This window comes from Syngnathus scovelli, chromosome 1, assembly GCF_024217435.2.
Source record: "Syngnathus scovelli strain Florida chromosome 1, RoL_Ssco_1.2, whole genome shotgun sequence".
Lineage (NCBI taxonomy): Eukaryota > Metazoa > Chordata > Actinopteri > Syngnathiformes > Syngnathidae > Syngnathus > Syngnathus scovelli.
The window spans coordinates 27,677,495-27,702,404 of NC_090847.1; the positions used below are offsets into that span (position 1 = coordinate 27,677,495).

A 24,910-nucleotide genomic window follows, 5' to 3' on the forward strand; every position below is an offset into this window, starting at 1 on the left:
CTTGCTCTCGCTCTCCCCCCGCTGTGTCTCATTCCACTCATTCATCCCTCGTTCTGCCAGCTGCAAGGCAGCGAGCGTGGCTGAAGGACACAAGGCTCCGCTCGCACTCGGCGGAGGGACTTTGAGAGCTCGATCCGACATGGTGGGCTAGACACTGTCGGCGTTGCTCTTCTTCCTCTCGCGTCCACTCTTTGAATGTCACCTCTGGAAGGATGCTCGGATGGAGCGCTACCACGTCTCCTCAATCGCCCGCTCAGGACGGCATGAAGGACTCGGAAAGGGGGAGTAAGTCAGGCAGCTTCCTCTTTCCGAGCTGATACCTCAGGTCTCATCTTCTTGTGCACTTCTTGGACGTCTTGACGCCGTCCGTCACCGAGTCGGACAGGAGGACAGTTGACAGTTGAGATTGAAGGATTCCGCAATTGGCCGAATGCTGGAGGCAAACTTCCCGCGGAGGTCAAGGAGACAGGCTGGACTGGAGTGGAACTGATGGATTGGTTTAGATAAGAACATGGCATGCCCAAACAAAAGAAGGCAAACGAATCCATTCGAGGCTCGCCAGATCGGGATCTTCAACAAGCCTCCGTTACAGTTGTGTGCTTTTTGAGGGTGTGCCTCTTCTTGCCTTTCATCCATTTCCCTCCAGCTCATCAGCTCGAGACAACCGTAGCGCTGCCCCGTCGCCCTGGGTGAACGGGCAGGGGGGTGGCCCACGGTACCCCCCATCACCCGGGCGCCACAAGGCCGCCAGCGGGGCCTGCGCTGGCAAAATGGCCGCCCTTGCCAGCTCCCTCATTCGACAGCGTCGGGAGGTCAAGGACCCCCAGACCAACCGTCAGATTGCCAGCAAGCGAAAGCCGTGCCCGAAAAGCAACAAGTCGCTTTGCCAGAAGCAAATCCTCATTTTGATATCCAAGGTCCGATTATGCGGCAGTCGAGGGAGGAAAATGGAAAAAAGACCAGGTGAGCGCCACTTTTTTTTTTTTTTTTTAGACCTCCTCCGCTCCATATCTGTCAGTTTCGGACAGCATTTTGGTGATGGTCTCAGGCCAGAAATCAAATTAATCCCCGAGTGCAGAGGACATCCATGCTGTAATTTTCAGGCCAGATCTGAATCTCAATCTGGGAATCCTTCCAGCCTGTCTTTCTCTCAGCTGCACACAAGCTGGACCGGGATCGTTTCCAGTCTAGTCTGCAAATCCACTGTCCCAACTTGTGTTGTGTCTGCTTTGCTTGCTGCTTACTTCAGCTCAATAATTAAGTCATAGCGTGACAAGTCCGTTATATAAGTCCACGTGACCGCGGGAGCCTTCTTTGTCGTCCCTGGGAGCCCGATCGCTTGCGTACGACTTTTACAACCCTCGAGGCAACTTGCACCTCATCCGTACTTGTCTTAAGCGTTAGCATGCTAATTGCACAATCAGTCAGTCTCGCTCAATGCCACGTTTTGCTCAACTGCAACATTTTCCACGGAGTCGTTTGAATCGACACTTGGGCCGGACTAGAAGCATCGTGTCCCCGTTGAGTTGAAAAATCACATGACGACAATGCTAATTTGTGGCCAGCTCTGGGTCCAGCAAAGTGAGCTCACCTTCTCGAGGAAGCGGTAAAATAGAGGTAAAGGTTAGGTGATACAACAGAAGGGAATAAGATGACGGTCTTGAGTTAGAATAACGAATCGTCGTTATTGAGAGCCTTGTGATTTGTATCTTTTGTCGATTCATTTCGATGGAGTTTTTTCCAGCGTTGTGCGTCCGATGCGCACCTAAAGTTCACATTGATATTTACGTGAGCAAGCAGCATCTGCCACGCATGATTATGGTCATCAAATATGTGGGACGGGTGGCGAGGCTGACACGGAGCCATTGTTGCGGCCAACGTTGCTGTCGGCGTTTTTCACACACTTATGGATTTATTATGGTAATGGCGGGACCTGAGTGCGGAGGCCGGGGTTCGAGAAGCATTATCAGGTTGACCGCTTCGCTGATGGGGTCTGCGTTAAGTACCACGTATGGCAATGTGCATCTTCATCATTTCCTCAAGGAGGCCGTGCACGTGTGGGTGTGGATGACACCGCGGAGACCTCCATGTCGAGCTGGATTGTGTGTGTGCGTGAGCGCCTGCGTGCGAGAAAGAGAGAGAGCGAGAGAGAGAGAGAGGGTTGTTTCTAATATTTTGGTTGAGGTGTCATCACGCAGGCAAAGCAGTCTGCTCCTACGTCGCGGACAGTTTGGTCAGCCATTTCAGATTGTTGATGTGTGAATGCATACGTGCAAGTTCGCGTCTTCTACGAAACCCAGGGAGGGAAAACCATATTTGATTTTTGGGCCATCAGAATTAAATCTGGTTAAAAAAAATGTTCAACTGTGGCTGTACAATTATAACATTATTTAAAAATGATCAAACTGATGAATTAAAAATAATCCAATGTGGGATAAAACAGTAACCCACCATTTTTAACCCAGCTTTTAAGGGTGTACACATGTTTAAATATCTAATAATAATAATAATAATTCCAATGAATAATAATCACAGGATATTTATCCGTAATTTATCTGAACTACTTTATGTGCAATTTCACAGAATAATCTATTTAATTTCTATATAATAGAACATTTTACCAATGTTTTCTAAAGTCATTATGATTAATATTTCAAATTATATCATGAGATAAGTAATTCAACCATTTTTTAAATGGCTTTAAAATTCAAACTTATGCGTGATATTCGAATTTCACAAATTAATTCATGACTAACGCACATTTTAATAAAGTAAATGTTTTTTATGTTCATATTTAGTCAATTATTGAATTACAGTCGAATAAAAATTAATGACCATTTTTTTAATCAACCGATTTGGAGTCAAATAATGGAGGCCTCTAAATAGCGTCAGGTGGATCGTACCGACCCGTAGAGGTTGCCCACCTCCACCTTAGCATTGGGAGCCGGGTGAGTGATGGATGCGTGTGGTCCATGTGCTGGTGCGTCCTGGCCTGACCCACATACCTTCTCTCATTACGCAATTGCAAACCGCCAACCCGCTCGTCTTATCCCAAGGTCGACTTGACCCGTGCGGCCTCCCGAAAACACACAAAGGCATTCCGATGAGCGTTCGCATCGTGCCAAACTAATACTTCAGCAGACTGACGCGCTTACACAAACAAATGACGGGCTGCCATGATAATTGAGTAAGCGGGTGCAGAGGGGAGATAATGTCGCCCCTCCCGCTTGTGCGTCCGATATGATCTAATGAGGATGTTAAGCCCCCTATTGGATATCAAAGCCAAACCGAAATAGCTTGCGTTGTCCTCTGGAGTCGGTGTGCGACCGCATACCCCAGGGTAACGGCGCCGGTTCGGATCCCGGCCGAGCAGAGCCGGTTGGCTCCGTCCCTGCCCGTTTGGTGATTCATCATCTCCCGTCGTTAACACACACCGATCGATGGATAATGCGTTTGGAGGGCGCACGTCGAACTGGGCCTATTTACTGCCTCTATAGAGCGGCCCGCAGCGCAGAACCACACCGGGGAGCAAGTGGCCTTTTCTATTAGCTTCTCTTCTCAAGGTTATCGGGACAGTTATGTTTTCACGTTAAATCGTCTCGTTTTGGGGCTCCACGTCACGGATCCCGCAGCTGTTCCATGATGGCGGCGCCGTTGCGGACGGATCGGTGCAAAACAGCGTGGCAATGTCGACGGAAGCGGCGTGTCGCAATATTAGGAACAGTCGCACGATACGACGACAAAGACTGCCTTGTGTCGTGCGCCACGCTCCCCGGCGCCTTGTTAAAAAAGCTGCGTTTGATGCAAATGTTTAGCGTTTGTGATGATGAACGCGCCTCCTCCACCACCGGCGTTGGGCTTATTGATTGATGGTTTGTTTTGCCGCAGAATGTTTTGAGGGAACCGGCCGGGGAGAGTATCAATCATTGCTATCAGATAAGTAGGAAAACTTTGAGGCAGAATCTTTAAGTTACAGAGGATTGAGTGTGATTCAGACTCCCACCACTAAATGGCGGCAGTAAGCTTCACTGCATGAGCTCGACTTTAATTTATGTGGGTTACATCGCAGTTTAGTCTATCGTACGTTTATTTTGCAGATTTTCTCTAACCGGCCAGCTCGACACCAAGGTTATCCCGCTTAAGTAAAATTGAAAAGAATATTAAAAGAAATATAGATACATTTTATGTTCCTGAACTAAGTCAAACTAACTCTGTCCTAAGTTTTCATCTCTTATGAATTATATTTCAGAGTTCATTTTAAAAGTATTTCATTTTGAAATTACTGTACGTCTCCACAGAGGAAGAAATAAGAATATTTCCTGGGTTCCTTTTTGGACCCAGCACCGGTTTTGCCACAATTTGGGTCACGTTTGAGCCAACAGTTGCGTTGCCGCGCTTCGAATCCTACGCGATCCACGGCATCGCAGTCCCTTTAGACAATGCTGACCGTTCAAGATCAGGGTAGTAAAGCCCGCATTAGCATTTTATATGCAATCAATTTGCCGCATGGTTTGTGCGCAGACGTGTGTCACATAACGATGGCGCTTCAGTGACACGCGGGCACATCGACGCTCATCCACGTCAACACGCGGCCGGTGTGTTGGTCATGAACGTGACATTGTCCCTGACCAGTCCGACACTGTCAAACTCATACATCATCTTTGTCCACTTCAGTGCCGGTTTACCTCTCCACACACAAACACACACATGCCGTCCCGTCACTCATTATCTATCGAAGAAAATTGTCCCGATCGGAAATTGATGCGGGTGTGCCTTCCCGCTTGGGTTCATTTACTTTGATCACGGAGGACCGTGGCACCTAGGGGAGGTGTCGGGTTTGCTGGCAGCCGGCGCGCTGGGACTGGCCAAATGCATAGCAATGTTTTCGAAGGTGATTACGAAAAAAAAAAAAAGAAAAATCATTACTAACTGCATGGCCTTCCTTCCTTCTTTGACTTTCCCTCCCCTTGTCTTCCTTCCCAGTGAAAAACAAATATCGGAACTTACTGAGAATAGTGATACATTTTCTTCATATTTTTTTCCCTGTGTGACAGTTTTACACTGCCCCCCGAAGGCGGAAATGGGCACAGCAGAAGGAGCAGTACAATGCAACGCATTAAATTGTAATTAATTATTTTCTTTCCATTATAGTATGCAATTACTGTTTTGATCAAGTCAAATATTATCAAAAGCTATAGTATGAAATAAGATTCGAAAACCTCGCTCAAAAACAAAACTCAATATTTTGCCATGGAATATTTTGACAAAGCTTGCTTTTGCACGGAACCCACAAAACACGTCCCGTTTCTACTGGAAATTATTTTCTTGACCATAAAAACTAAACCCTAACTTCACTAAATCCTCGTGAGGACAAGTTCCGCCCCGTAGTCGCCAAGCGCACAGGTGCGTGACACGTCCTTCACTTGACAGACTGTGGCAGCCGTCTGATGGTGAATGCACACACACACACACACACACACACACACACACACACACACACACACATGCACGCACAGAAAATATCCGCAATGCTCTCTCGCTCAGAAGTTCGTTTGCGTGCAGACGAGAGTGAGAGAAGGCGACAGAACTTCTTGCAAAACTGGGGCCTCCGCCATTAAATTATCCATCATGTAATTAGACGCGGCGAAGGGAAAGTGGACGGGTGGGGGGGCAGGGGGGTGCACCCCCTTAGTCGGTCATTAAAGCTCTGCCTTGGTGGTGGAGACTTAACTTGCAGCTCTTGCAAATATTTTACAAAATCCAACCATGACTTTGCAAACTAACGACTCGAGTTCTTTGATGTATTTTCAGTTGTTCATCATTATTTTCTTAAATCAAACCAGGAGGCATTTTCATGCCAGATAGGAGAATAGAAGCGGCTACAAAAGGGCAAAGCGAGAGGGAGCTGCCGCCAGGCCCTTCGGGAACATTGGGTCATGAAGGATAGCCCTTCCCTGAAATGGATCATCATTATTTTTTCAAGCGTTTCGGCTTTATTGGCCGTTTTGAAGTGGGACACCACGGCCCGTCCCGGCGCTCGGGTGCTGACATTCAGCAAAGGTCACGTGGGCCGCTGCAAAATAAAGCAGCTTCAATCTTCACCCCTTCTTGATCCCACGTTTTTGCATAATGGAAATATTAACGTATGTTTTGTGAGTTTCACATGATGTGCATAAGGACACGCCCAGGCAGGCGGAGGGGATGGCATAGCATTAACTTCTCATAATGAAACTTAGCAAATGTCCATTTTTCTTCTTTGACGGGGCAGGAGGGGGTGAGGGCGGCGGAGACCACTCAAACCTTAACACCAAAACATTTTCCCACCATCAACTTTGCTGTACATTCTGAGCATGGCAACACATCTGTGGTGGTTTTTAAAAAGCTGAGATATTGACAAAGGGAGTCAGGCTCCATGTTGTCCCCAAAGCTGACCTTACCCACCGAGAGAGAGACACAAACAGAGGCGTCCAAGGTGCGAAGGAAAGGACATCCATCTTGGCGAGATGGGCCAATAGAGAGGCGGGAGCTGAAAGCCGTTCCAAAGTAGCGAGGTGGAAATGGCGACGATATGGGCCTTTTTTATTTGAATTCACTTGCGGGGTACACCTTGGTTGTAAAATGTATTCTGATAATGTTTCGTGTCGTCATCTGCAAGCTGGAGAAAAGAAAAATCAGCCCACTTTGACAAAAGTGTACTTGTACTTCACTTTACACTTCTGTGCAATATTATATAAGTAGGAAATGATGTTACAGTTCCATCTCAGTGTGGACACAGTGGCTTCAAATATTAACTAACCCCCCCCCCCCAGCCCCCCACCCCTACCCCACACATCCTCAGGGTCATGTTGTGGTTTCCTGCCGAAGTATATATCTAAGATTAATCTCACTGAGGGAAGACGGGGAATACTGGCAGGGACGGAAGCGTGCGTCTCGGCGCTGACGTCCGATTGCGTGCGACGAGCGGCAAGGGGGGGGGGGCACTCCGGGGGAGCCAGCGGGAGCCTTTGCTGGCACACCGCCGAAGGGGGAACATCGATCTCCACTGGAGTTGTGACAAGTGCGCGCTTGAGGTGCGGAGTGGGACATTTTGAACGGCGACGAGAGTAACGAACGGAACGGGTTACTTTAATACAGCTGTTGTTGCGATGCAATTATCGATGCGGATCTGCACGCCTTTGAATGAAGCTGGGTCGGACTGGAGGAGAAATTCTCTGCAAATCAGTTTAATTAAAGAGTAGCGATGCATGAGATTGCACTGGGAGCCTATGGTGCAAAGGATATGATTACACAGGCAGCCACACACAGATTGGGCAGACAAAAAAAAAAAACATGCTATAGATTTATTTTTTTTATGGGGGGGGGGCTGGGGGTTTCCTCGGTGCGGTCCTACCTAGAACTATGTGGCATTATACGACTAATTATGACAGTCAGGTCGCAACATCATTGCAAATCCGGTTGTACTCGGAGGACAAATGCAGTCAGAGCAAAATAAATCTAGTGGACTTAGTCTATTTTATAGATTTAGCCTCTACCAACAAATTAAGATAACGTTCATGAGTGACTTTAGTACGAGGGTGCTTGAATTGTTAAAAACAAAATTGCTGTTCTTTATGCCCCCCAAAAAAAGCGCTATATAAATCAAATGTATTCTTCTTCTCCTTCAAATAAAAAGACACTGTGTCCACGTTGAACAGTTATCCATTCTTGGTGCTAAGCTAACGTGCTAGCTATTGCGCCTTAACACTCACAGCACCTCCAAGTCCCTAATCTTCAAATTTACGGCAAATAAGATACAACTGTGACAAGAGTTTTTGTCACTAAATAAAGAGAAGTAGTCGTGAAAAATAGAGAAACATATGATAATTGCAGGCGAAGATGGCAAAACCGTGCTAACCGTTTCGCTAACGGGAATTATCAAATAGCAAAACCACTCAAGTACACGTTTACTAAAAGTGGACACTACGAGCAGCAAATTAGTTGGTAAATTAAGTGTGACATAATAAAGCTGTTGTTTCTTTCTTAACAAAAACTCTATACCTACTTTAACACCCCCTGTATATATTTTCCAGTTATGCAAATCAAGTGTGCCACTATCTGCGGGGTCACAAGTGAAGCTATTAAAATGTAAAAAATGAATGAAGACAAAGCAAGAGAATGCAAAAAAAAAAAAAGACAAATTAAGACAAATGAGCCCAAAATCCTAATCACGCAATCTAATAAGAGCGCAATTAACCACAAAGGCACGATCAGACGCTTCCTTGCGCGACACGGCTGACATTTCCGTGGGCTTGACTGATGTATTGCGGCACATCGCTCAGCGCAACCGGCCGCTTGTTCACTTTGCAAATGAAAGCGATGAAAGTGATATGACCTGCAGCAAAATAAAAATAACAAAACCACACAAGTTCTCGTTAGGCATTTCTTAATTACCTCATTTGGGAGAGAGGAGAGAAAGTGTCGCCTCAATTTTGTGACGACTCTTGACACTCGTTAAGCTCCTACGTGCGTGTGCGTATGTAGCCTGATTAGCATTGTGCTCCATGTTCCACTGCTGTGGCTATGACAGAGCGAGCATACAGAAGAAAGAGAGAGAGACATGAGGGAGGAAGAAGTGCTTGCTCAGCATTGTGCCAAGCAGGGCAGAAGGAGAAGAGAGGTGGGAGATGAGCGAGGCCATACACTCGTCAGCCAAAACATTAGGTACAACCCCATGTCTCATTAGCCCTATCAGAGACCTCTTCGTATCAGCACTGTTGGGTGGAATGATTGCATCAGTCATATCAGCAAAAATGGTGTCGAATCGAACTAAAAAAAAAAAAAAAAAAAATCTTCCTAAAATTTAAAAACGTTTAACACCTCACAAAAGTTAGATCATCTTCCCAAATCCTCTCAAAAGTCACACCCTACCCAAGTGTTGCATGGTGTTCCACAGGGTTCCGTTTTGAGACCCCTGCTGTTGTCATTATTTTTGCTACTGGTTCCATCTTAAGGAAGCGATTTTCAATTGGACAGGAAAATTGGTGCTGTTTTTAAATTCAACTTTTTGACATTTATCTTAGAACGCTGGCAAAAGTAAAGCCCGTCCTTTCAGAACAGCACTTGGACACAACGGCTGGGGATCGAACCCTCAACCTCCGGGCTCCACCAATGAACTATACCAGCTCACAAGTGTTTCTGCAGAAATTAACCAAGACTTAATGCCCATTGGGTTAAAAGTCCAACAAGATGCCGCACCCTCCTGATCTGTAACGACACCTGCGAGTTCTATCTGCATGGTTATTGTGCCACTTTGTCTCCGTCACTTGTGCCAGTGAGTGATGATGTCGTGCGCTTCAAGTGTCATCTGGGGAGCATCTATTGACAGGAAATTGGTTTGTATTTGCCCCTTAACGGCTCTCGGGGGGAAGATTGCCATCCATCTTGGTAGGAGTCTGCACTCTGTATGAGTACGGCTGAGCGTTGGACGCTACCAAAGGAGGTGGGGTAAAAAATAAAGCATTGAAGAAAGGAGAGAAAACTCGGTATGGGTGGGAATTGTGGTTCCTGTTCATCGACTCCTTTGAGTGTTACAACAGCGAGGAGATGGATCCCCTCGCGCCGCTTTCATCTTCGCCTCGGTCTCGGATCTCCTCGACCTTGGTCGTCCTTGGCTCTGTGTCTCCCGTGCCATATCATCTCCTCCCCTTCGCCTTCCATTCGGCACTTATCTAATCACATGCAACCTTCTCAAATCCATTTCTGCTCTATTTCGACATATCTCCTGCCTGTGAGGAAAACGCCTGCTCTTCAACTTGATTGATGGGAAAACTCCACAGTCCGGCAGTGGCTGGAAGAGGAGATCCTGATGAAGCGTCAAAGGAAGCTCTGTGCGTTATTTTGTTGGTCCTCGATGCTTTTGCCGATGGTTGAAATTTGGACGGCAGTTCCAGAACCGAGTCCCCGTGACGTCACACTCGCTTTTGAAGGCACATGCCGTCGTCTCTCAACCCCTCCCGTCACCAACGGCGTCTTGGCTCCCCCTCTTGATGTACGCTTTTGTCTTCTCTCTCTCATCTCGTTTTCCATCTCACTCTTTATCCCGTCGGCTTATCTTCCTCCCCACATGCGCTCTCGGGCGCTTTCGTCTCCAGCGGCTTCTTTTGTCGCTCAGACTCGATCATTAAAGTCCTTTTTTGTTTTTGTTTTAAGCTTTAAATCAATCACTCTCAGAGTACTGTTTGACCCCGTCGTCTCAATGTTGCCTTCACATTTGTTTTTGTTGAAGAGTCCATTCACTTTTAGATACTCGCTTGACCATTTAGCATTTGTTGACAATCAAAATTTACTAAGCTCCCGCCGTTGATCAGAAGTGGGTGTAAGTCTGCGGCTCGGTCCATCCTGTGTGTCCAGCTCAGATGGAACGCAGAATCTTTCCATACCACAAAGAAGTCTTTTTAAAAAGGCTCAGATGAAGATGAAATGGAAATTAAAAAAAAGTGCTCCCAGTTAAATGTGATCATGGTAATCCTATTAGATAAACAACAACAGTCTCCAAGCCTCCGGCCAGTGTGCAAGCAGCTTTCCTCAATATTTATTTATTTGAGATATTTTAACATGTCATCTTTCTTGACCTTGTGTGCATCATTCATGCCTTTGCACTTTTCAAATTCTTCTCAAGATGCAAACTTTGGGTTTTGACTGCACTTCATCACTGAGTCAAGTGTTAAGCAACTGCAAGGGGCGGAGCTGATCGAGCGAGCAAAGAAGAGAAGTCGTTTTTTGTTTTTAAATCATTCACTCACTCTTCTTGCAGTCACAATTAGTTCAAAATCATCAATCGCAAAGACTCTCCCTCACATTTCTTCCCATCACTCCAGATGTTCCACATTCAAAATAGGGGATGTCATTCATTCATTCATTCATTCATTTAGCTTCAAGCGTTTACTATTTGATGCCATAAATGCTGAGAGTTGAAATACTAGCAGTTGTAAAATCCATACTGTGTATCCACAGATTAATAGCCCGGGGCCTCTCGTGCTTATGGTGAGAGAGCGAGAGAGCAAGAGAGAGAGAGAGAGAGAGAAAATATTGGAGTCAGTAGGGAGTAACAAGCTTATTAACTGTGGAAAAGCGGCAGGAAGTGGTTGCTGCAAGTCGCACGTGGCCGCAGTCGAGCAGGACTTTCCCAAACGGTGTTGACCTTTTCGGCGGCGACGAAAAGACGTCGGATGGCCGAGTTTGACTTTTAAACAATACGGAACATAAAGAAAGCACACGTCACGTGGCGTTCCGCATCCCCACCGGTGTAAATTAAATGGGCTTCGTAGAGATACTTCTTGACGAGAGTTGACGGTGCGCTGTCAGATGTCAGGCGCTGACGGAGGAGGTTGCGTTGCCATATGCATATGGAACGCGCAAATGGGAAGCCGCTGGGAGACGTCAGCGTTTGCGCCGAAAAGCGCATTGTTGTGGGAAGCAATTAGCGTCCATTTCCATCCGTTTTATAGATTTGTCAAGAACAGATTTGATCTGGAATTTTATTCATTTTGGATTGATATCCCCGTTGAGACGCTCAGGTACAGGGTTATTACAGGATTAGCGTAGTGAAGGTCAACAACTGGCTCCGCCCACCGCCCGGGGTTACACTATGCAAGGCAGCTGTGCTAAGCGGCACATGGCCCCATGTGTGGTTTGAGGCTTAATTTGGGATTAACTCTCAGGATATTACAGATTACCACACTCCAGTTTGACCTTCTGCGTCCGGCCATCCAACCACAGATGCATGAGTTTTTATCCACGGCGGCTTCCAGAAATTCAGTCTTGCCACTGAGATCGTGGTGTACACAGATTCTGGGACAGACTGCAAATTGATTTTTCAAGCACAATAATATTTGTTGCTGTAAATGATTAACAAAGATGTGCTGAATAAGAGCGTGAGAATTTTCATTTTTACATGGCGCTAGGTTTCAATTAAAGGGTTAGGCGTACACGCCTCCACACAAGCCCGCTGTCGACGAAGGGCAAACTGCCAGCGGCTCCCGTATTTCTCTGTTCTCATTCATAGTTGATGCTCCTCATTAAAAGTTGATCGCGGGAACATTTGCGCACCGGCGCTTCTTCTAATACATCTTCCACTCTTTAGGTTGCAGCGCCCTTAGACTAGACACGCACAACTCGTATTTCGGCCGCAAATTGGCTCCTTACAGAATCCCAATGCGCCAAAACATCACGAACACCGGTGTGGATTACGCAGCTGAAGTGGACCGGAAAATTTACAGATGGCGACTCTTTGCCGCGTACCAAGCAATTTTGTGCCGCGCTTCTATTGAAAACTGAGCCCCTATTGGGTTTTGGGACTCCAACCAGTAACTTGATCGTGAACTACACAAACATGGTGCGATTGTCATTGAATAGAGGAAATAGTCAAAACATAAGACAGATTGTAGATATTTTGAGATCCTGTTAGCAGTGACTGATTGCCGACCCGTACACATTGCGACGTCTTTACTATTGGACCAGTTCCCAGTGCGAATATCAGAACTTGGGCTTTCCTTCGCGTGCATCCGCTTAACCCTTCCCTCGTGTGTTTGCTTCGCAGAGCCGCAGCTGAAGGGCATCGTCACGCGGCTCTACTGCCGACACGGCTTCTACCTTCAAATGCTGCCGAACGGCACCATGGAAGGCACAAAGGACGAAAGCAGCTCCTTCTGTAAGTCAATACTGCCTAATACCGACGTCGTGGGGTGGTTCAACGTGTTGGGAAACTGATCTACACTCGAGCAAAGGTGGGGAGAAGTATTGAAGTTGGACAACACACCCGATATCAGAAGGTCCCAATCAATGCATGAGGGCACCCTGGTTTGATCCTGATAAGACACTACACGACCAAAAGCGTCCTGATTTCCCGGCCGGGTCATGGGTTATGGGATGTCGCTGATGTGGCAACACAGTATTTTTCTGTCACGACACCAATTTGGACGCAAAACATGAAGTTGGCACAATTGTTAGATTTACAGCCCGGCGGGAGGGGCAACGGCCGCCCGGGTGAAATTTACATTCTAGCAATTCATTAAGACTTTTTTGGCTGCGGGGCCGCCGCTTGTCCTTTTTACGTGACGTAAACATTGGCAGGCTGTTGTTTGCTGAGTGGGGACTTTGTTTACTTGGGGGTTTGGAATTGGTCAAGTGGACCAAAAAGTGAAAAGGCCGTCGTACTTGGTAGGCATGTAAGAAAAACAGATTCAGAGACGCTGAAATTGGCCTTTGTCATGTCGTACTGCTGGAGTCTGATGAAGAAAAACAGGCATTAGGTGCTCAAGCGCCACCGAAGAATTATTCAGCAAGTGACACAGCGAGTGGGTATCAATCAACACTGCGTAACACGAGAACTTTGGATGGTGTCGTGACGCCGCCTGACCATGACACAGGCAATCCCTTCTTCACGGGCCAAAAACACGGGGACACCTGTCGGACTCTATTTGTCACCTGCCCTCATGGACTGCCTGGCCAGTGCGGGCGGGACGTGGACAAAAAGGACCCGAGGGACAGGATTGCCTTTCCATAGACGAATCTGGAGATTGACAACAAAGATACGAGGCTTCTAGCACACACAAGATGAAGCGGTATTTTTGAAATCTCCTTAAATGATCATTATGAAATTATCATGTATTATTATTAAATCAATATTTTTTATGTTAAGTGTTTTTTTATGTTAAGTAAGTTGCTGGGTTTCTCCCGAGTAAATAGTTGCATCCAGATTGAGTTTTTTGTTTACGTGCTAGCGTTAGCCAGGCTACGTCTTTCCACCAGACGCCACCTTTAACTGATTGTATAATGAGCATAATACTATAATCGCATTGCAAATGTTTTTCCACGGCCAATTAAGCTTTCTACTTCATTTGACCCCAAACGACTCTGTTGCGGCAGGAACCGGGCGGGTGCACAATGTGGGAAGACAAAAGAAGAAAGACGGGAGGAAAGCGAGATTGGGGTGATGAAAGCCATATTGAGTCTCAGCGTGTAGATCAGAAAGCCATGAGGAGCGGCGGCGTCCTCTGACTTTTATCCTCTTTAATTAGCATCTCCCGCTGTTGGAAGGAAATTTTATTTATCTGCGTCTTTGCTCTGCAACACGTCTCGCTCGCTCTCCAACCCACCATCCGAGTCTCTTTGTCCGACTTTCCCCTGTGCTTGATATCATTCAGCACAAGAGAATTTAAAAGCTTTGAGAACTGCGAGGAACAAGACGAGGACTGTGAGAGTGAGCGCTTGAGGAATTGCATACGACGTGAAGTGAAATGGGGCGTCTGCTGTGTCTCGTGGAATCCACCACAATACCATAGTACAACTCAAATCATACTTTCCCATTCATATGAATGGAAATCTGTTCATCTGTTCCAGCCCCCCCCCAAAACAGCAACATGTTATCAAATGTGTCCTGATTTGAAATATTTTGACTTGTAGTAATGATTTTGTAAAATGTTTTGCTTTGATTGAAAGAGATCAATTGATCAATTGTTAATATCCATTATTTTTGCAAATTGCCCAATTACTGATATCAGAAAATAAGAAATGATACAGAAAGGGAACATGTTTGAACAGAATTTTTTTAAATAACAGTACAAATTAAGAAACTTAACAGAAGAGCTGCAGTAATATCAGTTATTTTATTGCAGAGGATAAAGAATACGTGCCTTTAAGGATTGTTATAAAGTATATCGTCATGTGTTGCTACGATTTTTTTTTTTTTTTACAGGTTTGCAACTACTGTGATAGTAATGCTAGTTGTGTTGGCCCATCTAAGGCGTTTCCCATTGTGTGTTAGCATTATGCTAGTCAAGGCAGCACTGCACTTGTACTGTCACTGCAATAGATTTCACATCTAACTCAGTTGTAGCACAATGCAACCTGCAAAATCGCACAATCCCGCCATTTGCATCGCTTAACTTTGTGTCTCAGCCCCTCCCCCCCCCTCCCATCCATTCTACCTCCACTCCACGCCCTCCTTGCTTATTTATTGTCTCTATGATCTCCAGGCCTCAAATTGACTGGCGGGATTGATTTGGCAACACCTTCTTCCCGTCCCTCTCATTTCCTCTCCCCGGGGGAACAACAAATAAAAGTAAACAAGCGCTTTTTTTTTTTTTTAATCTTTTATTTTTTCCCCAGGCGAATTGAATAAAACAGAGGTGGAATGTTTATTCAGGAATGGTGATGGTGACGATGATGTAGATGTGAGGCCTTATTTACTGTGGAAGAAAGCAAACTATTGAGGGCCGAACAAAAGTCAAAGCGGGACTTGAAAGGCAGGCTACAGTACAAAGAAAGCCTGGATCCCTACATTGGATTTTTTTTTTTTTTTTTTTCCCAGCCATTGCGCTCTCCCCTCTATTTGTCCTCCCATTGTGACACTTGGCTCATTTGCAAGAGCGCCTCTTTGAGATGCAGAGATCGATGAGGCAAATAGAAGCCGAGCCCCTCCGGAAAGACAAGGAGGGACACGTGCGCTGGCTGAGGTGCTGGCTCCTTCAACAAGAGCCCACATTTACCACAATCGGCCGCTTTATTTCAGTGAATGGAAAACTTCAATGCATTTCCCATTTGCCTAGTAAGTTACGCTGACCCCCAAACTCCCCCCCCCCCCCGCCCTCATTGAAGCCATGATTGACTTTCTGTCTCCGTTTATTATGCCGGTGCAACTCTCGATTTGAAATTGATTGGAAACTTGCTAGTATTCCATATTTCATTTCCAGGATAAGGAAAAAAAAAAAATCCTTCACCCATCCATCCCTCACTTGAGAATGCACACACGTAATTGAGGGCATTGACGTGCTCATGGAATGGCTTTCGAATGATCCTTGCGCAAAAAAAAAAAAAGAAATACAAAAAATTTGGATTTCCCGTCGTCGATTACAGCTGGTGTTTTAATTCCTCCCACTTTCTGATCTTTTTGTTTGCGTGTGTTTTCAACAGTGCAGTTCAACTTGATTCCTGTGGGCCTCCGCATCGTGGCCATCCAAAGCACCAAGACGGGGCTCTACGTGGCCATGAACAGCGAGGGCTACCTCTACACTTCGGTATGGGCCACTCACAAATCAGTGCATTCGTCAGGGCTCTAGTCTATAGTCCACCTTGATCCAGTCCTAGTCCGAGGTCCAAGTCTGAAAGCTCCAAGTCTAGATAAGATCCGACCTTAAGACGGAAAACAAAACGTTGAGGAAAACAGTTGAGACTGAGGTTGTCCTTTAGCTTATTAAAAGGGGAAAAAAAGATCAAGTATGGAACAAAAAAAGAAACTAATTTGACTCGGTCAAGACCAGAACACGATATTTATTTCCGCTACATTCATTTTTGCACAGTTGCGAAAGATCGCTATAGGCTTTATGGTAACAGAGCCAAGGTGACCCACTTCTATCTTACACGGGAAAGTACCCCTGCAGAAAAAAGGTTTGAGAAAATCCCTGCGAGATGACAGGGAAAGGCGGGTAGCCGGATGTGCGGGGAGGCTTTTGTTTCCCGTCCCGACCTCAAACAACCTGCTCGCTCGCCTCTTACTCACTGCAAGTGTAAGCCGCCAAATGAAAGCTAGAGGGCAAAGCTGCAGGAAGGAAATTGAGGAGGGAGGCATTTTTCTTCATGCGGCTGGAAACGTGCGAGTAGTATGATGTCCCCCGCCCCAGGATGAATCCAAAAGAGCTTCAGTGAGCGCTGGCTCCGCAATGCGGGAAGACGAGTCATCGGTCCGGGCTGACCATCCGAGCAGTGCAACCTCATTAAGGGAAAGGTTACGCTGCTAAAACTAACATTGTGTCCTGTTCAACCGGCACACTTGATAGCTGGGATAAGAAAGTGCAGAGATGCTGGTGTCGCACGTGGAAAAAAAAAACGTTTACGACAAAATAATCTAAAGAAGCAGATGTAACATCAAAACAAAGAAAGTAGTAAAAACTTAACAGTGCTTGCTCGTCCGCCATGTTTTCCACACGAAAGCTTCCACGTGGTTTAGAAATCTCGGCGGGTTCACGATGCGAAAATTCGGCCCGTGCGGACACCGTGCGGAGGGGCGTCGTTGCAAAAATTTTTCACAAAAAAAACTCCAAGATCCACACATTGTGTATTCAACTCAACCAGAAAACTTTGCTTCAGAAAAGATCGCTAGCTAATATATAATGGGAAAGGCCCAAGTTAACAATTAGTGTTTAGATGAGTGTTGAGCGACGGGAATTCGAACACAAACGGTGCAGCAACACATCACACGTAGACAGGCAATTGAACAATACTCAAGGATATTTTCTTGATCTACGAAAAAATACTACTGCAGTTTACAAAGTTGCGCAACATAGCCGCGTAGCTTTTAGTCCTATGTGTTCTTTCAATGCGACATGAAAGAACGGTTAAAGCAGCATTTGGGACTATTCTCACTTTTGCTTGTGATGAAGTCACGGTAGCCGAGGTGCATCGGCTAAGCGACAAGACGTCAGGGAATGCGCATGCACGTATTTGCAAACAGCGGGTGAATTATTCAACACTTTACTTCCCTTTCCACGAGCGTCTCCAAACAAGCACTTTAGCTTGGAGGGATGTGACAACAGCATTGTGTCAGCTGCATTGTGTTTCATTCATTTATCTATTTATTTATTTATTTATTTATTTATTTATTATTCATCGCTGTCCTTGTGCTCTCCTTTCTACCATCTTGTCAGGGTCACACTCAATGTCCTGCCCGACGAGTTTACGCCTTTGACATATGAGCAATACGATTGGCAAATTGAATTTCGATTGCTAATTTGTACTGGGCGGGGTGGAACAATTAATTGAACAGAAATTGACACGAAATGAAGAAGAATGCAATTTTCATATCACAAATTTGTTTGGGTGAATTTTGCGAGGTTGCTGGAGTGAACACTGATATAAATGTTATTTGATTTTAAAATGTAAAAGGTATAAAATGATGTGTAAAGTGATATTTTATATATATATATATATATATATATATATATATATATATATATATATATATATATATAACCTAAAAGACCCAAACATTCATGTATAACAAATTGGATATTGATTATTCTAATATGGATTAATTTATCATTTGAGTCAAAAAAACACAAGATGACCTTGAGAAAAGAAAAAAAAAATCACATTAAATTGTAATGTTAACATAAGGGGTAAATTTTGATTATTTTTCAAAATTAATCAGCCCTCTTGTAGTCGTTACACAATATTGAAAACGAATCATTGAAAACAAGTCGGCCTCTTGCTGCGACACCAGTTACCAGAGTTATGAAATGAATAAATGAATAGCGCTCAGCTGAGGACACGGTGGCCCATTTTATTAAACGCGGGGTGTGGAAAAGCCTCCTGGGAAGAGACAAGAGGGAAATTATGTGTGGCTGCTGCTAGCGTGTGTGTGTAGAGGACAGAGGAGGGGGAACGGCGGTCATGCTGTGTTAAACTGTACGATAAAACACACACACCCACACACACACACACACACACACACACACACACTCTGTCTACCCAGGTCAATTTGGCTTCCCACTGCATGCCCTCAGCAAAGCCACATGTGCAGTCAGGTATAAACACAGAGAGGCAGGAAGACATAATTGGGTCGGACCCGTAGCGGGGCCTCCACCATCCAACCCACAAGGGGAAAAAGTTGTAAAACTCCAAACTCTGAAAACAATGAACACAGCTTTGCCCCTTGGGAGTTAATATTGAGATTGGAAATGTGCAAGGAGGTTGAGAAATACACACACACACACATAAATATACATATTTATATATTTAAAATAGATTTATTTTGTGACCTTCCTTCTCATCCCTGCCATCATATCACAAACTGCTAGTCTCTTTTTCCTTCGAGTCAGCATCCTTCTGCTCCCCTTCCTTTCATTTTTCCTCCCTTCAAGAAGAGACTCATGTTGGGGGAGAAAAAAAAAATATCTCTGGAAGCTGGCAGGCAGGTACCCCAGTCGTATTCCCTTTCCCATCCTCCACATCTAACACCTCAATGAAACAAGACTGTGGAGCTCAACCAAAAATGTTCTTCAAACAGTCGTATCCGGAGTCAATATTCAGACTCTCCTTTTTCCTTTTTTTTTTTTTTTTTAAATCAAGCAAATTAACAACCACGCCCGCCACCAGCACCGAGACCCCCCCATTAGGCACACTACCTCGTCTCTAATGTGTCTCCTCTCAAGTGGCAAGACCCATATGGCCTGAAGGAAGGAGATGAGAAGCCATGTGACGGATGAGGGGAAATGTGGCGAGGGGAAGAAAGCGGGCGAATAATTCGTGTTCCCTTTGGAAATGCCCCAAATGCTCAATGAGGGTCTGGTAGTCAAGGTGAGGACGCCCGCCCCCTCCTCTGTTTCTTGACCACCCGTGCACCTCTCCAGGTGTTCTCATTACCGCCTGTCATGTAAATGAGGGAGATTCAAATAACAGAAGAATTTCTTTTCTACTATTTCCAGTGCATATGTTGTTTTTTTTTTTCTAAGTTTCACGAACGAGCTGCGCTGTAAAAAAAAAAATAAGGGAAAAAAAAGTTGAGGAATTTAAGGCAACAAACTATTTTTATTTTGTAAAAATGTTTTAATGTGGCGCTTGAGCACAAAGTTTGCCCTGCCCCGTTTTGAATACTAAAGCATTAGTCAGCACACATTCACATAATTCGCAAGCGCCTTATTGATGCCGGGAAATATATTCGTCCTCTTGAACGTGGTCAACAAATGTGTGCGACTTCAAAGTTAGCTTACATTTCCTTGTGTCCAATCAAAGAGTAATCCTTTTTTTTTTTTCTTGCCTAATGTTTATTGACGTTTCGCAGAGATCTTACACTGAATCCATTTCCCCAGAGGCCTCGTGGTAAATTATTTTATCCCCTCTTCTTTTTCTCACCATCGCCTCTCGTGCCGTTGCAAGTGAGCGATCTCGGGTCACGTGGTTGGCGCACGAGCGGAGTTGTGTAACGACGTGCGTGTTCTCAAACAGGTGCGACTCGAGGGGGAGCTTCAGTGAACACCTGCATGCTTTTGCTGCTGCAAAAAAAAAAAAAAGTTGCACAGAAACAAGCCTGGGGACTGTGCCGATGTGGTAGGTTGCTGCAAGTTTAGAGCACCCTCTACTGAAGAGTCGAGGAAGTGCAGCAGCAAGTCGGCTCGAAGTAGCACGGGCTAAGATCAAGCTGACGAGGGGTGACCAAGAGACCTTTCATCCTTTGCCGAGAAGGAAATTCTGAGATTGGCGTGATGGCGTGATGTCAGAGTAAAAGCTCGGCAGACAGATGTGCTCCCCCCCCCCACCTCGTAAATAATGCGGCAACTTAAATGAGTGTGTTGTCAGACAAAGTAGTGCAACTGACAGCCACCCGGGATGAGGGGGTTGACTTCTTCTCTTTGCTAGTCTCACGCTTAGTTGTTAGCAAAAAGAGGACAGGGGATTTTATCTTTGTGCTGTCCAGGTGTAGATATTCCACCGAAGCTTCAAGAAAAGCTCCAGGGGCAGACGTCAATGTGAAAGGAGTGAGGGAGAGAAGAAAGAGAGAGAGCAAAGTCCTTATTCAGGTCTTTTCTGCTCAGCGTCACATCAAGGCTCCAAATCAATCCTGTAAATTGGTTTGTTCCCCGACAAGGTTACAACATGACGGAAGGATGCGGTCGGGCGGGTGGGGTGTGGCGTAGCCGCTATGCCGTGAAGAAGGATAAGCGGAATGAGGCGTTGAGAGGGAAACCGTGGGAGCTGCAGGAAGGGCAAGACTTTGTAGCGGATGTACCGCTGGTTGACATATTGTCACAGTTTAAATGTTTGTGTACTGAAGGCCGAAAGTGGGCTTGCTGGACCATCCGAGGGAGACGGAGGGGAGGGGTGGGCTAAGTCCGTTGTTTGTTACACGTGAAGCGCAGGATAAGTAATGGCATCCCGGTATCAGGATCTCGGTCTAGTAACCCTGTCAGGATGAAATGTGGGCTCCATTTCCCTCCAGTTGGCCGTACCTCAAATGTGTTATTCTTCACCTATCACCTTTGCGTGCGTGTCTTCCAGGAACACTTCACACCAGAGTGCAAGTTCAAAGAATGCGTGTTCGAGAACTACTACGTGACCTACTCGTCCATCCTGTACAGACAGACGCAATCGGGTCGGGCCTGGTACATCGGCATCAACCGGGACGGGCAGGTCATGAAGGGAAATCGCGTCAAGAAGACCAAGGGCGCCGCACATTTTCTACCCAAACTCATTGAAGGTAGCAAAGATTCGGAGGCGATTTCAGGTCCTACCACAAATGAATTGTTTTTCTTACTTGCTATACAGTGGCCATGTACAGAGAGCCGTCTCTACACGACGTCGCCGAGCAGAGTCCGCCTAGGAAAACGCCCAAGACCTCCAATGACTCGCCTGTGCACCATAACGACAAGAAAGACCCTCAAAGCAAAACCAAAACCTCGTCGTCCTAGCGCTGAAAAAAAAGAGGACGGGATCGAGGGGGACCCCTGGGGGACGCCTAAACAGAGTTGGACACTGAGGAAAATAACCTCCCCGTCGACCTTCACGTCCTAACCTCTGTGTGACTACAATATGGGAAGCAATAACTCCAACAAGAGGTGTGCCCTTCTTGCCATAAGCGCCGTCTCCCCCCCCAAGTCGGTCCAGCAGCTGAGCAAAAAGTCTTCCTGGCATTTACCATCACGGGTGCAATGGTGGAATGCTGTTTTAATTTGATTGCTTCGATCAACGTCTTCCGTGCTTGTCAGCAACTTTTTAAGAAGCCCTGTGTGCGTGTGCGTGTGTGTGTGTGTGTATCTTCCATCCACAACTGGTGTGATTTGATGAGTTTGTGACTTGTACTCAGTTTTTCACTTTTTATGATGTTGATCACAACCTCCCAAAAACACACACGTGAAATGAATAGCCCCCTAAATAATAGCCATCAATCCACTATTGTGTAAAAAAATACAAAAACAGCAATAATTAATTCCATCTTTACACAAGTAAATATCTTCTCACTTTTAAGCAAAGGGAGATATAAGGAGAGAAAAGTTGCGATGAACTGAACCCATTTAATATTTCCATAATTGTTACATTTGTTCCAAGCCGGTAATTGTTAAAACACCGCTTTCACACCGGGCGGAAGTGCTTAAGACCTTAATTAAATCGCTAAATAGACCTTCAGGTTGCCATGTTTGACCAGTCATCCCCTATGGATCACTAAGTCCATTAAATGTTTGACTATTCTTCACAAAGTAATTACACAAATGTTTAATTAAACGGGCCCGCTGCGAGAACAGAATTAAGACTATGAGATACGGAGATTGGAGATACTGCTTGGGTGGAGGTGCGGAAGATTTAACTGTGAAAAAAAATCATCTTTGGTAACTACTTCATTCTAAGGGCTGGGACATTTCTACATTGCAATATTATTAAAAAAAATCTTTGTTTTCAGGGTGAAATCAAGAGGCAAGAATCGTTGTAGCTAAAACGTTACCTCTGGGTTTTGATGCCAAAAAAAGTCTACAGCGGTGCCTTGAGAAACGATTGACTCGATTTACAGCCTACTTGTCAGATAGAATAAGTAAAAAGTCTTGGGAGAAAAAAAAAAAAGCGTCAAGCGATTTAATGTCACTCCCAGTTGAAGTTAAATGCCAAATTAAAAATAAAAAATTTGAAACAACAACACAGTTTAGCCATGTACCTGCTAGCTTAAGGCTAATGCTCACATAGGCAATGATTAGCATCTATGTTGCTTAAGAACTGGACAGTCAATCTGTATTCTTTATCCTCTGCAAAGAACTATATGCATCCATCCCATTTGGGTTCTAGTCAGGACACGCCCCTCTGCAATATGATTGGCTGCTGCATCGGCATCCAGACAGGAAAATCATGCGTCCAATATGAATTGCCCTTTCGATTGCCCCCAGGTGGCCAAGGTGGATAAATGCCATTTCCTTTCAATTCACACAATTGGGAAAGATGATTGTCACACTCAAGGCACTGCTGTATCATGAATAGAGCACACGAGTTTTGCTTTAGGTGTTTTATTCAAAGCATCAATACGGGCGAGGGTTAAACGCTAGACTTTACAAGTACTGTACTCTCCTCCCTGGGGAGTGCAGACCGCAGTGAGGGTCATCCCAGGATGAGAGGGAAGTTTCCACATCGCTAACACTTAAACCGGATGGGATCTATATGGATAGGGTGTGTGTGTGTGTGTGTGTATAAACACCATTAACTTGGTGCAGCCACCACCATGTCTGTGACAGGGGTAGCACGAGGGATGGTTGTTAATATTGATATTGCAAGCTCACGTGTAGTGGCTTTGATTTGTATGTGCCCTTGCGTGTGGGTTACTTTGCGGTGGAGTCCCTTCGCCACATCTGCAATGCAGCAGAAAACACCCAAAAAAAAAAAAAAACAGTTGGTGGGGTGGGGGAGGCAGGGTGGGGGGGGTGATTCTGACAAAAGAGTGACACTGTCCTTTTTCTTCTTCTACTTCCAGCCCACTCTCATTATCATAACAATTATTATCGGAACTCAATATGGTGTGGAATGTAGAGCTTGTGATTGTTGGACATGGTAGCTGCAATGCACTGTGCCAGCTTCCATACTTTACATATAGTGACCTTTACATGCAGCCACCTAGCCAGATTCCCCCCAACACACACACACACACACACAATGATTTTCCTTCTCCAAAGCATACGCAGCACAAAGTCCGTGTGTCCGATTGGGTGTTTAGTAAAAATCGCAAGGTTACTGTGGTCCCTCCGAGGCGTCTCCCTAATTCCTCACCTGGAACAAGTACAGAGGAACTGACCAACCTCCCCCACGGGATTTTACCCGCACACCTCCCCTTAACTTGCTGTCGACCTTGATCGAATCCCGCGTCCATCCACACAAAGGATTTTATTTTTGTCGCTGTTCTTTATACTACACCAGGAAATCATTGTCTTCCAAATCCGATTGGCTTCAGTCTTCCAGCAGTCCAAAGCTACAAGGACACTATTTTTGTATACAAAGGGGGGCAAGAAAATATATCCACTATCTCTGTGTAGACGTATTTCCTTCAAGAGAGAACGACACAAGTGTGTTGAGGAGCTCCAAACACACCGAGACGAGACAACAAGCTTGCATGCGCCAAATCATTTACTGGACAGAAAGGAACTTTGGCCTCTATTTACTCTTGAAGCCCTTCGTGGCCTCGGCTAACCCCTTCAAATCTTCACCCTGCATTTGCAATATGATATGCATTTATTTCTATAATAACTTACATAAAGTCAAGGATATAATTGAATAAAACAAACTAATATATTTGTATGATTGTAACATTGGTGGTCAGAGTTTTTTTTTTATTCTGATAAAAGTAGAATAGGAATTTAAGATTCAGTTCATCCCCCAAAAAAAAAAAAGAGGATAATAATGCGGCAGAGTTCTTAATTGAATTAAGTGTGTCTGGCGCCGTTAAATTGATTTTCCACTGATAACGTCAACACTTGTTGCTGATGCGTATGATCCCGAAAAAACAATCCAATTTAACTCCACCGATAAAACGCGAGTGATCTATTGTTGATGCACTCCTCGCCGGTTGACTGTTAACACTTTTGCTTCTATGCTAATTAAATTGGCCGCCGACCAAATGGTGGCCGGAGCGGATCATAAATGATGCTGGCATGTTGTTGGTCGGCGCTAAGCGCCACATCTCTCATTTGTTTTTACGGGCTGTCTGCTTGGAAAAGAAGGCCCAAACTGGCATGACCGTGTCCTGATTCGATGTCCATAAAAGTCTTGAGATCATTACAAAGAGAAAATCTTGCTCAAATAGCTTGTAGAATATTTTCCCCAAAGAGTGGAAACGGTTCCAGCCATAAAGGCGGGACCAAATGAGCAATATAGGCAGTTACTGGCCGGAAAGGACATATATATATATACA

At 45.3% G+C, this 24,910-nt stretch overlaps 1 protein-coding gene across 1 annotated transcript; it reads left to right on the forward strand.

Moving 5' to 3' along the window:
* On the forward strand, window positions 1-24,306 carry fgf11a (fibroblast growth factor 11a). The gene is made up of 5 exons (XM_049738884.2): window positions 1-963; window positions 12,578-12,688; window positions 15,952-16,055; window positions 21,031-21,229; window positions 21,298-24,306. Exons 1-5 carry the CDS (start codon window positions 771-773, stop codon window positions 21,438-21,440), a joined length of 750 nt encoding a protein of 249 aa, XP_049594841.1. The 5' UTR covers window positions 1-770; the 3' UTR covers window positions 21,441-24,306.
* Window positions 24,307-24,910: the final 604 nt, after the last annotated feature.